Here is a 15,441-nt window from a genome sequence, read left to right on the forward strand (position 1 = left end):
GTTCACCCGCCCTGATGCCCGCGGGCTTACGGAGCGCTACAAGTACATAAATAAATTAGTTGTGGGGCATTTCCGCCCTTATTGGGGGACAAATAGGGCTAATCTCTCCTACTTCATTATGTTAATGCTTTTCCTAGTGGGCTCTATTTATCCCAGACCTCGGCCCTGTTTGTTCATGATATGTAATTGCCATCACTAACCAATCCCAGCGCCCGCCCATATGTTTTAAGTAACTAAGATTACAGTACGATGTCAGTCATGACAAATGTTGAATATATAAACCAATCCTTTTTATGTAACAAGCGAGAGCTCCCAGAATGCAATGCGTGCATGCTGTCCCTGCTTTATTTTGAAGATAATAGAGCTGGGTTTTGCATTGTACTTTGCATATTTCCGTTATTTAGTCTGGTTTGACTGATTCCAGAAACTCTGTGGAACTTGGGACTTTCCAGGCCATCTTAACATGTATATACATTTGGAGCTAGAGCAAGTAATTGAGAGTCAGATGCCGGCCTTAAGACAGGCACCATCAGGTGCTACTGGTGGGCTAAAGACACGAATGTGGTGCTATTTGCAGGGACTGAGGGAGCGGAGCCCTGGCTTAAGGCCTTGTTTTTGGAAACTGTCAGGACTCAGCCCACCCAGCCCCGGCCCACTTAAAGCCTAGATTGGTTGCATAAGGGACTCCAGGGAGTGCTCGGGCAATCCTGGAAGTTGGGTGGCTAATTAGCCCGGGCCTCTGTATATATTGTACCCCTGGTGAAAGTCCAGCCAAGAGTGACGTAGCCAAGAATAGACTGACTAAAGTGAGATGTTGTTGGCCAGAAGGTAAGAGAATACCGAGGTCAAACTAGTATGGTAACATTGAGTGTGGCCACTTTCATGACAAAAAGGTTAATATTCGGAGTTCTTCAATATTTCGATATTCCTAAAGGTCCTCTCACCTCTGGGCTACACTGACCTAGCCCTTGGTTGCCCACTGCAATTAAGTAGTGTGTTGTAACTTGAAAGATGAAACATTTCTGAAAGTTTAAGTCCCTTTCTCCAACTATTTCTCAGTTGGTTGTGCTCAACGCCCCCACCCCCTGCCCCAGTTGTGTTTGTGGAGATGGCAATCTTCACATGACCGATGCTGGCATTTCTGGCCCAGAAGTGGAGGACACTGCGTGGTTTGTTCCCGGCCGCACGAGATCCGGGCCCGCGCCACCTCTTGCGAGCCAGGGTGGCTCTTTCTCCCCGAGAGAGTGTCTAATCCCGCCTCCGCCGGCCCCCCGCGGGTCTAGCCTCCTCCTGCCCTGCTCTTCGCCACCCCGGGTCGGCGTGGGGGACCATGGGGATCTTGGACCTGTTCTGCTTCTGCTGCTGTGGCCGTGAAGAGGAACCCGAGAAAAGCCCCCTTATCAGGTAAAGGGGTCCGTCTCTGCAGCCCGAGGGCTGGCTCTGCTGTCTCAGAACTTAGCATGGGGGATAACCCTTCGATGTCAGGTGTGAGCATCATGGTGGGGTAGTACTGCTGTCGGGGGTCTCTGTAACCCGAGGGGTAAGGCCTGCTGTCTCATATCAGAGCAGGTGAGATTCAAGCAACACGAGGAACCCGATTGATAACACCAATCTCTCAAATGTCAGCATATGAGCTCTATGTAAAGAGAGCTAGTACTGCTGTCCCAGATGGGTGTATCCTGGCGGCTAGCACTGCTGTGCGGTCTGTGTCAGCAGACGGAGAGCCCACCTGTGAGACAGGTGTGGTCATGAGGGACAGCACTGCTGTCTCAGATGTGAGTATCTCGATTGACAGCGCCTCTCTCAGATCTGAGCATGCCAGCGCTATGTAAGCAGAAGTGGGACCCCTCTCTCAGCCAAATTTGTGTAACCTGAGGGATAGCACTGCTGCCCGAGATATGTGTAACTGAGGTGTAATGCTACTGCCTCAGAAATTACATGGGCGTTCTGTGCAGCCGGAGGGACAGATCCGAGGCTATACATGCCAGATGTGTGTAATCTGAGGGATAGCACTGCTGCCCAAGACATGTGTAACTGAGGTGTAACCTGAGGGATAGCACTGCTGCCCAAGACATGTGTAACTGAGGTGTAATAGTACTCAATCAGAACTAACACGGGAGATCTGTGCAGCCGGAGGGACAGAGCAGAAGCTGTACATGTCAGATTTGTGTAACCTGAGGGATAGCACTGCTGCCTGAGACCTGTGTAACCTGAGGGATAGCACTGCTGCCTGAGACATGTGTAACGCTACTCACTCAGAACTAACATGTTAGATCCGTGCAGCCGGAGGGATAGATCAGAGGCTGTACATATCAGATTTGTGTAACCTGAGGGATGGCACTGCTGCCTGAGACATGTGTAACGCTACTCACTCAGAACTAACATGTTAGATCCGTGCAGCCGGAGGGATAGATCAGAGGCTGTACATATCAGATTTGTGTAACCTGAGGGATGGCACTGCTGCCTGAGACATGTGTAACTGAGGTGTAACCTGAGGGATAGCACTGCTGCCCAAGGCATGTGTAACTGAGGTGTTATGCTACTGCCTCAGAAATTACATGGGAGGTCTGTGTAGCTGGAGGGATAGATCAGAGGCTATACATGTCAGATGTGTGTAACCAGAGGGATAGTACTGCTGTCTGAGACATGTGTAACTGAGGTGTAACCTGAGGGATAGCACTGCTGCCCAAGGCATGTGTAACTGAGGTGTAACCTGAGGGATAGCACTGCTGCCCAAGACATGTGTAACTGAGGTGTAATAGTACTCGATCAGAACTAACACGGGAGATCTGTGCAGCCAGAGGGACAGAGCAGAGGCTGTACATGTCAAATGTGTGTAACCTGAGAGATATCACTGCTGTCTGAGACTTATGTAACTGAGGTGTAATGCTACTCTCTCAGAACTGACATGTGAGATCAGTGCAGCCGGAGGGATAGATGAGAGGCTGTACATGTCAAATGTGTGTAACCTGAGGGATAGCACTGCTGTCTGAGACATGTGTAACTGAAGTGTAATGCTACTTGCTCGGAACTGACATGGGAGGTCTATGCAGCTGGAGGGATAGATCAGAGGTGGTACATCTCAGATGTGTGTAACCTGAGGGATAGCACGGTAGAAGAGGAGCCAAGTACCCCCACTCCAACTACCCCACCTACATTACCTGAAACGTATGAATCAAAGTATGTGACGTATACTGAACAGCTAAACCAGCAAAGAGAAGAGCATGGACTCTGTGCAGTACCCATAAGAATACCTATACCTAAGAGAATATGGGAGGTAAAGTACCCATTGTGGAAACCATACCTACATCCAAGACAATGGGCCTCATTACGACCCAGGCGGTAAGGGGTTTACGGCGGCGTAAACAGCGCCGACCCTTACCGCCTGATTCCGAGGTCCCTTAGCGCCATGGAGGATTTAACACCTGCTTTTAGCAGGTGTTAAAATCCATGGCGCTAAGGGACCTTGTTGTTAATTACGCCACCGTAATTTACGGTGGCGTAATTAACGCCTTCCCCACTCCCATTATGCCCTATGGGGCAAAAATGGGAATGGGGAAGGGTAAATGGGGATTGGGGACTTACCGCCCCGCCAACCTCGGAATGGGGCGGTAAGTCCGCCAACCACCATGGCGTAAACGTAGTTTACGCCATGGTGGTAAAGGTACGACCCAGGCGGTAACTTACCGCCTGGGTCGTAATGAGGCCCAATATGATGGCCATTTGAACGAGATTCCTGAAGAAGCCGAGAAATTAAAAGGCAAAGATGAATGGTGATGTCATACAAAGTTGAATCGACACACCTATAGGAAAATAACCACACCAGAGAGGCAGATGATTCATAAAGCACAAGAAGGTACCAAGGATAAGTGACATCTTGGGATCAGGATGACAAGACTTATACCATAGACCTGATGAAGATACTTAGTTTAAACGTGTACAGATGCAATGAAACGCAAGCAGCAAAGCAAGCATGAAGCTAGCCACATGTTTAAAATAGTTAGACCATGGCAAGCGCAAACATAAACATATATATTCCTCTATAGACATACGATACGAACTAAGAAAGGAGGAATGTTTCCGTTACAAATATAAGCAATACTGAACAGAACAGAAGGCCTCATTTCAGTGTCGCAGTCAAGAAAAGCAAATGAATTAAACCGAATAAGAGCTCAGCTAAGGAGTTGACTGAGCCAAGAAAACCAAAGTCTTATCAAACCAGGAATTGGCTGACATTGGATACAATGAACGTGAAAGAACAGAAGCTCCTGTTCAGAGAGGTCAAGCAAAAACAAAAGACGTCAGAGGGCTATTCAAAATCCGCCAGGATACACCAGATGGGTGTATCCTGGCGGCTAGCACTGCTGTGCGGTCTGTGTAAGCAGACGGAGAGCCCACCTGTGAGACAGGTGTGGTCATGAGGGACAGCACTGCTGTCTCAGATGTGAGTATCTCGATTGACAGCGCCTCTCTCAGATCTGAGCATGCCAGCGCTATGTAAGCAGAAGTGGGACCCCTCTCTCAGCCAAATTTGTGTAACCTGAGGGATAGCACTGCTGCCCGAGATATGTGTAACTGAGGTGTAATGCTACTGCCTCAGAAATTACATGGGCGTTCTGTGCAGCCGGAGGGACAGATCCGAGGCTATACATGCCAGATGTGTGTAATCTGAGGGATAGCACTGCTGCCCAAGACATGTGTAACTGAGGTGTAACCTGAGGGATAGCATTGCTGCCCGAGACATGTGTAACTGAGGTGTAACCTGAGGGATAGCACTGCTGCCTGAGACATGTGTAACTGAGGTGTAACCTGAGGGATAGCACTGCTGCCCGAGACATGTTTAACTGAGGTGTAATGCTACTTGCTCAGAACTGATAGGTGAGTTCAGTGCAGCCGGAGGGATAGATCAGAGGCTGTACATGTCAGATGTGTGTAACCTGAGGGATGGCACTGCTGAGACATGTGTAACTGAGGTGCAATGCTACTCGCTAGAACTGACACGTGAGATCAGTGCAACCAGAGGGCTAAATCAGAAGCTGTACATGTCCGAGTTGTGGAACCTGAGGGATAGCACTGCTGCCTGAGACACGTGTAACTGAGGTGTAACCTGAGGGATAGCACTGCTGCCTGAGACACGTGTAACTGAGGTGTAACCTGAGGGATAGCACTGCTGCCTGAGACACGTGTAACTGAGGTGCAATGCTACTCGCTCAGAACTGGCACAGGAGGTCTGTGCAGCCGGAGGGATACCTCTGCTGTCTCAGATCTCCTTGCAACATGTGGCACAGCGCTGCTGTCTACCACCTGTGCACCCCAAGGTATGGCAATGCTATCTCATGTCGGAATATATAAGAACTATTCAAACGGAGAGATAGCACTGCTCTCGGAGGCCTGTGTCCGTCAGATCTCTGTAACCTGAGGGATGTTCTATCTTTGTAACTTGAGAGATAGCACTAGTAGTGTCCGACATCTGTCCTACTGCTGCTGCCTGATGTCTGTGTGTGTGGGGTGGTGGGGGTGGGTAGCACTGTTGACTGTGGTTTGCGTGGTGTGGGGCACATCACTGCAGAAACCCACGTGTTTTGGTGTGCCACGCAGGAAATGGCTCTATCTGCCGAGGCCCATATCTGTAACTCGAGAGCTAGCTCTGCTGTCTAGAACGTAGCACGTGAGGTATAGCAGTGCTAAGGTCCTGGCAAATGAGCCGAGTCATAGCCCCGCCCCCTCAGTTCGGACCCTGGCATTTACTGCACGGCTAGGATCAGCAGCCCTGCACCCACGAGCCCCCTGTAGCCCGGGGGACATGTCTGCTTATCACGCGCGACCCTCTAAGTGTGTGTACTCTAAGGGATGGCTCTATGGTCTCAGACCCGAACCTATGCACTATGCATACAACGCAGGGCAGCATGGCTGGCTCTGAGCTAAGCCTATACAATCTGCACAATCTAAGGTAATGGCTGTGCTGTCTGTGACCTGAACCTATAACCTGAGGGGTGGCTCTGCTGTCTGAGACCTGAACCTATACGATAGGCATAACCTCAGGGGTGGCTCTGCTGTCTGAGACCTGGACCCATAAGATGGGTATAACCTGAGGGGTGGCTGTGCTGTCTAACACCTGGACCTATAAAATGGGTATAGCCTGAGGGGTGGCTCTGCTGTCTGTGACCTGAACCTACAACCTGAGGGGTGGCTTTGCTGTCTGTGACCTGGACCTATAAAATGGGTATAGACTGAGGGGTGGCTCTGCTGTCTGAGGCCTGGACCTATAAAATGGGTATAACCTGAGGGGTGGCTCTGCTGTCTGTGACCTGGGCCTATAAGATAGGTATAACCCGAGAGGTGGCTCTGCTGTCTGTGACCTAAACCTATAAGAGGTATAACATGAGGGGTGGCTGTGCTGTCTGTGACCTGAACCTATAAAATAGGCATAACCTGAGGGGTGGCTGTGCTGTCTGTGACCTGAACCGATAAAATAGGTTTAACCTGAGAGGTGGCTGTGCTGCCTGTGACCTGAACCTATAACCTGAGGGGTGGCTATGCTGTCTGTGACCTGAACCTATAAAATAGGCATAACCTGAGGGGTCGCTGTGCTGTCTGAGACCTGGGCCTATAAAATAGGTTTAACCTGAGGGGTGGCTCTGTGACCTGAACCTATAACCTGAGGGGTGGCTGTGCTGTCTGTGACCTGAACCTATAACCTGAGGGGTGGCTGTGCTGTCTGTGACCTGAACCTATAACCTGAGGGGTGGCTCTGCTGTCTGCGACCTGAACCTATAACCTGAGGGGTGGCTCTGCTGTCTGTGACCTGAACCTATAACCTGAGGGGTGGCTGTGCTGTCTGTGACCTGAACCTATAACCTGAGGGGTGGCTCTGCTGTCTGTGACCTGAACCTATAACCTGAGGGGTGGCTCTGCTGTCTGTGACCTGAACCTATAACCTGAGGGGTGGCTCTGCTGTCTGTGACCTGAACCTATAACCTGAGGGGTGGCTGTGCTGCCTGTGACCTGAACCTATAACCTGAGGGGTGGCTCTGCTGTCTGAGACCTGGGCCTATAACATGGGTATAACCTGAGGGGTGGCTCTGCTGTCTGTGACCTGAACCTATAACCTGAGGGGTGGCTCTGCTGTCTGTGACCTGAACCTATAACCTGAGGGGTGGCTGTGCTGCCTGTGACCTGAACCTATAACCTGAGGGGTGGCTCTGCTGTCTGAGACCTGGGCCTATAACATGGGTATAACCTGAGGGGTGGCTCTGCTGTCTGTGACCTGAACCTATAACCTGAGGGGTGGCTCTGCTGTCTGTGACCTGAACCTATAACCTGAGGGGTGGCTCTGCTGTCTGCGACCTGAACCTATAACCTGAGGGGTGGCTGTGCTGCCTGTGACCTGAACCTATAACCTGAGGGGTGGCTCTGCTGTCTGCGACCTGAACCTATAACCTGAGGGGTGGCTGTGCTGCCTGTGACCTGAACCTATAACCTGAGGGGTGGCTCTGCTGTCTGAGACCTGGGCCTATAACATGGGTATAACCTGAGGGGTGGCTCTGCTGTCTGAGACCTGGGCCTATAACATGGGTATAACCTGAGGGGTGGCTGTGCGTTTATTGTATTGTTAATCCATTGTGTAGGTTAGCACAGCTTCCAATGGTTAGCAGTTAGAATTCATCGCATGTATTTGTTGTTAGAGCCTCTGTGACACATTTTGCAATTTCCTCATTATCTGGGTCTATTCTTTGTTATAATTAGCCACTCGACTTGATGTGGCGGGTGCCTTGCTTGTGCTTGTAGAGCTAGATTAATAGAATAAATACTGCCTTTCCGCTAGTAATCTGTTACCAGGTGGATACCTAAGTTCTGTGCATGTATGTATCACACATAGGAGCTAATTTTTTGCCTTTTCTTAATTTTGCGGCGGGGCCCTGGTACGTTTGCACTCGGATGTAGCCGGGTTTCACGTGTATGCCGCCTTTTGCCCTGCACATTTGCACTCCGCCATGCAGAGTAAGGCAGCGATCACAAATTACAAGTAAATGCTGCCCAACATTCTCTCATGTCAGACAGTGACTCATTTGAATTGTGAATGCTGCTTGCCATGTGCGCATGACGGGCAGCGTTTACAATTGATCACTATGGGATCCGCCGGCTATATGCTGCAGCATAAAGCCGTCAGACCCCATAGGGATCTCCAGTATTTGCACCGGCATGAAAACTCATGCCAGTCCAAGTGCTGGAGTAAGGAAGGCGGCGGAAATGCAAATTGCGTTCTTCCCCTCCTTTCTGCCATACAAATGATTGAAAATGTGATGTGATGGGAGAAGCAGGCATACAAGCTGTACTCAAGGCTTTTATGCTTTTCATTCGTGTTACGCCACAATTGAACATGAGCTCCCATGGTCAGGGTTACTTCCAAGCCTACCTTTTCCCACCGTCTTCACCTGTCTACCAAGAGCCATCACCTTTGCAATACTTGAAGAATGGCTTGCCTGTCCCAGAAGGACCGTTTCATTAATATTTGCTGGAATCCACCGTTCTGTTATACAAAAAATGCCTGAACCCCGACTTGTGTCCCCCAAGACAATCCTGTGCTGGCTGTCGCATAGCCTGACCTCTGTTCTCCCAGTGACTGTGAGGCCTTCTGCTCTGTCCCCCACAGTGAGACGCTCCTGTACTTTGACCGTGAGGTGAAGCGGAAGAGAGCGGAGGAGGCCAACCTCTGGAACGAGCCCCTCGACCCCTCACACACAGAGCGGGACGACGACCGGGAGCTGTACAACCTGCTGCACAGGCGAGCCAAGACCCGCAGGGGATCAGAGGTGAGTCCCGCGCACAGGCGCTGGTGGACATGACTCTCCAGGCCACCCAGGTGAGTCCCACTCACAGGCAGCAGAGGGGCGTGACTCAGCAGGGGCTCCGAGGCGAGTCCCACTCACAGGCAGCAGAGGGGCGTGACTCAGCAGGGGCTTGAGGCGAGTCCCACTCGCAGGCAGCAGAGTGGCGTGACTCAGCAGGGGCTTGAGGCGAGTCCCACTCACCAGCAGCAGAGGGGCGTGACTCAGCAAGCGCTCCGAGGCGAGTCCCATTCACAGGCAGCAGAGGGGCTTGAGGCGAGTCCCACTCACAGGCAGCAGAGGGGCGTGACGCAGCAGGGGCTTGAGGCGAGTCCCACTCACAGGCAGCAGAGTGGCGTGACTCAGCAAGGGCTCCGAAGCGAGTCCCACTCACAGGCAGCAGAGGGGCGTGACTCGGCAGGGGCTTGAGGCGAGTCCCACTCGCAGGCAGCAGAGTGGCGTGACTCAGCAGGGGCTTGAGGCGAGTCCCACTCACCAGCAGCAGAGGGGCGTGACTCAGCAAGCGCTCCGAGGCGAGTCCCATTCACAGGCAGCAGAGGGGCTTGAGGCGAGTCCCACTCACAGGCAGCAGAGGGGCGTGACGCAGCAGGGGCTTGAGGCGAGTCCCACTCACAGGCAGCAGAGTGGCGTGACTTAGCAAGGGCTCCGAGGCGAGTCCCACTCACAGGCAGCAGAGGGGCGTGACTCGGCAGGGGCTTGAGGCGAGTCCCACTCACAGCCAGCAGAGGGGCGTGACTCAGCAGAGGCTCCGAGGCGAGTCCCACTCACAGGCAGCAGAGGGGCGTGACTCAGCAGGGGCTCTGAGGCGAGTCCCACTCACAGGCAGCAGAGGGGCGTGACTCAGCAGGGGCTTGAGGCGAGTCCCACTCACAGGCAGCAGAGGGGCGTGACTCAGCAGGGGCTCTGAGGCGAGTCCCACTCACAGGCAGCAGAGGGGCGTGACTCAGCAGGGGCTTGAGGCGAGTCCCACTCGCAGGCAGCAGAGGGGCGTGACTCAGCAGGGGCTTGAGCGAGTCCCACTCACAGGCAGCAGAGGGGCGTGACTCAGCAGAAGCTCCGAGGCGAGTCCCACTCACAGGCAGCACAGGGGCGAGACTCAGCAGGGGCTTGAGGCGAGTCCCACTCACAGGCAGCAGAGGGGCGTGACTCAGCAGGGGCTTGAGGCGAGTCCCACACACCAGCAGCAGAGGGGTGTGACCCATAAGGGGCTCCGATGCGAGTCCCACTCACAGGCAGCACAGGGGCGAGACTCAGCAGGGGCTTGAGGCGAGTCCCACTCACAGGTAGCAGAGGGGCGTGATTCGGCACGGGCTCCAGGTGAGTCCCACTCGCAGGCAGCAGAGGGGCGTGACTCAGCAGGGGCTCCTGTTCATAGGCAATATTAGTTCCAACAGCCGCGAGAGCTCCATGGATGTTGAGCATAAACAGGGGTACCGCCTGCCACCTCCGAGCGTCAGCATGGCACCCTCGGGGCACTGCTGGCGCCTCCTTCACCTCAGTTGATAAGATTGCAGGGTTTTGGGACTGGCACAGAGTGAAAATCAAACTGTTCTGGCTGGTCCGATAGCACAGCGAGTAGAGCGCTCGCTTTGACATCTGTGCAGAGCCTGCTGATGCAGGTTCAAATCCCAGCAGTGCCAAACTCAGCCTTTCATCCTTCTGTGGTCGATAAATGAGCACCACACACTGTGGGTAAATAATAAGCAGTGCTCAGATGCACGCCTGAAGGTTCGTAGCGCTATATAAATGCAAATTATTATTATTCTGAAGAGCAGTTTTCGTATTGAGAGCAAACACTGTTTTTAAGCAGCGCACATTATATGACATTTTGTATGTATTTGTTCCAGATTAATCAAAATTATGTATTAGATTCCACACCACACTAATTATAAACATTCTTAAACGCTAAAAGATTACGTTATTTTTCACATCTATCAACTGTGTACGTTTTCCTTTACATCATCATCATCCAGGGTCGGACTGGCGCATAAAACGGTCGCGGGCACTAAGGAAACAGTGGCCCGCAGTTGCATATGGCAATTCCTTCCTTTTGTGATAGACCGAGTAGTACCCAAGGGGGAGGTTTTTCATCAAATCTGATGCAAGTTGTGCGTTTGGTCATAAGTACTAGCCGCGTGGTGACGTATCTTATCAAACTGACCCACATGGGCCAGAAAAGTGGCCCAGTTTGATCAAACAAACACACCCACAATAGCATTTTGCGTTTTTGGTTCAGGCTTTGCCCGGTTGCCTTATAGGCCAGTCCGAGCCTGGTATCATTATTGGAAAGTGTAAAGTAATGTAAAGTGATCTTAACAGGGCCCTCTACCCTCATCATCCTTTGAGGCCAAAAACCTTGGGGTCATCTTCGACTCCTCTCTCTCCTTCACCCCTCAGACAAGAAGGCCCACTTCCAGCTTCACCTCCTTACAGGCATTCTACCTTTCCTCACCTTCCCCCAGAAGCTCAATGTCTCCAGAGCTTTGGTCCTCTCTAGACTAGACTACTGCAATAGCCTCTTCCTCAACTCCCCCTTTCCTCCCTACATCCCCTTATCCTTGGCCTCAAGGCCAGGGATCATATGTGTCCAGCCCTAAGATCTCTCCACTGGCTGCTGGTGGCAGCGAGGATCAAATTCAAGACCCTCTGCATCATCCACAAGGCGTTCTGGGGCCTGGGACCACGCTATCTCAAACTTTCTCTCCCTAAATACTTCCCTGCCGGAGCCCTCCGCTCCTCTAACTCCAACTCTCTGCTTGTCAAATGCTTCTCCAAGCAGAGAGTCGGGGAAAGTCTCTCTCCTCTGCTGGTGCCTCTCATTGGAACAGCCTCCTTGCCCCTGTCTGACTCGAGACGGGCCTTCTTTACGTTCCAGAAACTTCTCAAAACTCTGCTTTTCTCTATCTTTTCCCCTCTTTCTAATCGCCCCACTGCTGCTGAGAGTGGCAGCCTGGACCTTCATGAATCTCATAGGTTACCAGGTGCCTGCCCAGTCGACACCAGCAACCCCCCATCCCCAGCATTGCCTTTGTGGGCCCCTACCTGGGGGTTGTGCATCCCACCTTGGGATTCCTTCACCCTAGCACTTAGCCAGGGTCTCATCCCCTGGCACCCTTCCGCATTTCCCTACGGGGCTCTCAACAGCACTTGCCCAAACCTTGCTCACTCCCCCCGCTCTCCTATCTCATGTACTTCTCTTGACTGCACTTGTATGTCCGAATGTCACAAGGCCTAGTAGGACCATGATTGTATATTAACAGTTTTTTTTGCCATTATTATTTACTGCCCTTGTTCCCTCCCCACTTGTCTTGTGGCGCCTGGAAACACCATTTTGTTGTATAGGCGCTTAACAAATGCTCAATAAATAAATAAAAATATGTAACGCCCTTCTGTCATGTATGCTGGTCTCGTTGACCTGGTCAATGGAAAGAGTGACACTGCAAATACAGCCTTTTGCATTGTCTGCAGCATCCCTGGGTCATTTCCTGGATACCAACAGCGTTTATTAAAGGCTGCATGAAAGCCTGGCAAAGTTGGCAGCTAAACGAGATATAGCTACAGTAGGAACTGCTAGTATCAACCTGTCGCACGTGCCTGGATAATCTCTATGGGATTTCGTTTACCATGATGTGATGTGCAGAAGCACAAAGGCACTTGGCACAAACACCGAACATGTACATTTCAGGGTCTAATGCTTTCACAGTAGAGAAACTCCAAAAAAGGACCGGCATGCCACAGGAATTCCTGTGCCATACTCGCATGGTGAATAGAGAAGACAGCCACATGCCATTTATTTCTTTTATTTATTTATTGAACATTTGTATAGCGCCTATACATCAGAAAGTGTTTCCAGGCGCCACAAGACAAAAGGGGGGCAGGTTACAGGAGAGAAAATAACAATGAACAGTCCTACTAGACTTTGTGACATTCGGATTGTTCAAGTGCAAAACTGGAAGTGCAGGGAAAGGGAAGATGGAGAAGTGCAGGGGGAACTGGATACATGCTAAGGGAGGTGCAGGAGGGCAAGTACTCGGGGGAAAGGGAAGGGGGGCAGCTAGTGCGAGGGAGGACTGGTGGACCAGACTCGGCAGGCTAGTCGGGAAGGGTGAAGAGAGTGTTTATCTATGTAGACCTTTGCGCGTTCATCTATATGTTACCCGTATAGTTCAATTTTTGCAATATCTTGCTACTGCACATTTTAGTAGATAAGGGTATAAGATTTTATTTCAAGTATTGAGCAGTGTTTATAGATCAGTGTAAATAGTAAATTCCTTTGTTTCGTTGAACTTGTGCCAACATAACTCCGCTCAGAGGCACGTGCGTTTGTTTCGCCCTTTCTTTGGCTTTATCAGGCACTTAGTACATGTCAGGTCCGGGTTTAAACTCCCCCCTTCTCCTCACCTGAGACTTCCGAAGAGCTCTCCTTAAGTGTAGCTTCCGACTTCTTTGGGTTCTTCTTCTTCTTGGAATTGTCTTCCTTAAGCTTCCCACCTCTTCTGTCGTGTAAGTAAGGTCTGGCCCCTCCAGAGGCCACCGTGACAGAGTTAAGAACCTGGCCTCCGGGAGCCCCCCGGGGGGCCAGCCTCGTCCCAGGGAAAAAGCCGGAAGGCAGAAAAAACCCTGGATATGGTGATATTCAGATGGATGGATGATTCCAAAGACCAATAGTCCAATGAGTATAACAATAGATTCAGTGAGAAGGCTGATAATTTACCATCCGGGAATGGCAGAAAGAAAAGATAATCTAAGAAACAAATGTTAAGTAGCCAAACAATTAAAAGACCGGAGACTGAAACGGGAGACTGGAGACGGCAAGCGCCGTGAAAGTATATAAGAAAAAAAGGAAGTGACAAACGGGGAAGAACGGCAAATGCCGCGAAAGAGTTTACAAAGGAGTAGGCAAGAAAAAACGGTAGATAAGAAATACGGCGAACGCCGTATGAAAGGGAAGATTAGCAACAAAAGAATAAGTAGAACTGAAAATGCACAGGCACAAGGGAAAACGCGTAGAAAAGAATTCTAGCTAAGTCACAGGAGTACGAGCGAAGTAACGGGAGGGTAAACGGATACAACGCACTGGAGGAAGGGGCGGAGTCGGCAGTTATAGGGCTAGCCGCCATGTTGGATGAGGACTAGAGCGTGACTCTGAGCAGGTTAATGCCGCCAGTAGTCCCAAAGCCTCCACCCGCCGATCCTGACAGTATACCCCCTTCTCCTTGGGGGTCCCCCAGGTTTACCCGGGTGGAAGTGGTGGAATCTTCTGATCAACCGGGATGCATGAATGTGGCTCACGGGTTCCCAGGATCTTTCCTCCACTGGGTATCCTTTCCAATGAACCAGGTATTGCAACCTACCCCTGCGATACCGGGAGTCCACCAGGTAGGCCACCTCATATTCTTCTGGAGCTGGAGTCTCCTTGGCACGTACTCCGAGGACAGGTCTTTGGAATGGGTCATCCTTGTATTCCTTAAGCAAGGAGACGTGAAAAACTGGATGCACTCTCTTAAGGTAGTTCGGGAGTTTGATCTTGAAGGCCACCGGGTTTATCTGTTGCACAATGGGGAAAGGCCCCAGGAATCGTGAGGAGAACTTGCCAGAATGGACCCATCGGGGTAAGAATCGGGTGGACAACCAGACCAATTGACCTATCTGCCATGTCGGGTTGGGGCTTCTGCCCTTATCCGCCCACTTCTTTTGTGCTTGTTGACTGGCCTGATGTGCTTTCTGAGCTATTTCATGTACTTCATGCAAGTCCTTAAGCACACCATCTACTGCTGGTATCTTGGAGTATGGAGTACTAAGCCAGGGAAGATGTTGAGGATCGTACCCATAAGTACAAAAAAAAGGACTCATCTGGATAGATGTATGAAATGCATTGTTGTAGGCAAACTCTGCCTGCGGAAGGAAACGATACCAGTGCTCTTGTTGTGGGCTACAAAAACACCTCAGATATTGTTCCAGACTGGCGTTCAACCTTTCGGTCTGTCCATTGCTCTGAGGGTGGTAGCCCGAAGAGAGAGCCCTGTGAATTCCTAGTGTGAGGCAAAGAGAATCCCAGAATCTCGAAGTAAATTGTGGTCCCCGATCGGAAACCACGGTCCGAGGCAACCCATGAAGTCTGACAATATCTCGAAGAAATACTGTAGCTGTCTCTGAGGCTGAAGGGACTTGCTTAAAGGCAGAGAAGTGGGCTAACTTGCTGAAAGAATCTACTGTCACCATGATCACGGTCATGCCATCAGATGGTGGGAGATCCACAATGAAATCAGTGGAAATATGTTCCCAGGGGCGCTCTGGTAAGGGTTGTTGTTGTAGTAGTCCTACCGGTCTTCCAGTTCGATGCTTGTTGGAGGCACAAACCGAACAGGTAGATACATACCGACCTACATCATTCCGAAGTGTAGGCCACCAGAATCCCCTACGTAGCAGGTTATAAGTCTTCCTAATTCCGGGATGTCCTGTTAAAGGGGTGTTGTGGCACCATGATAGGACTAGAGTTTGTAGCTTCTTGGTGGGAATGAACAGCGCCTTTCCATGATAGTACAGCCCATCTTCACCATGGATGATGGAGGAAGGAAGGTCTAATCCTGTT

At 51.1% G+C, this 15,441-nt stretch overlaps 1 protein-coding gene across 1 annotated transcript in view; it reads left to right on the forward strand.

Annotated features, from left to right (window-relative positions):
• The first annotated feature begins 1,153 nt into the window (after positions 1–1,153).
• Positions 1,154–15,441, forward strand: part of LOC138521707 (melanoregulin-like) — a 109,496-nt gene continuing 95,208 nt past the window's right edge. Inside the window, exons 1-2 of the mRNA XM_069634726.1 lie at positions 1,154–1,404; positions 8,654–8,813. Coding sequence (XP_069490827.1) covers positions 1,331–1,404; positions 8,654–8,813 — 234 coding nt within the window. The 5' untranslated portion in view covers positions 1,154–1,330. The remainder of the gene's footprint in view (positions 1,405–8,653; positions 8,814–15,441) is intronic.

This window comes from Ambystoma mexicanum, chromosome 13, assembly GCF_040938575.1.
Source record: "Ambystoma mexicanum isolate Mex_15411 chromosome 13, UKY_AmexF1_1, whole genome shotgun sequence".
NCBI lineage: Eukaryota > Metazoa > Chordata > Amphibia > Caudata > Ambystomatidae > Ambystoma > Ambystoma mexicanum.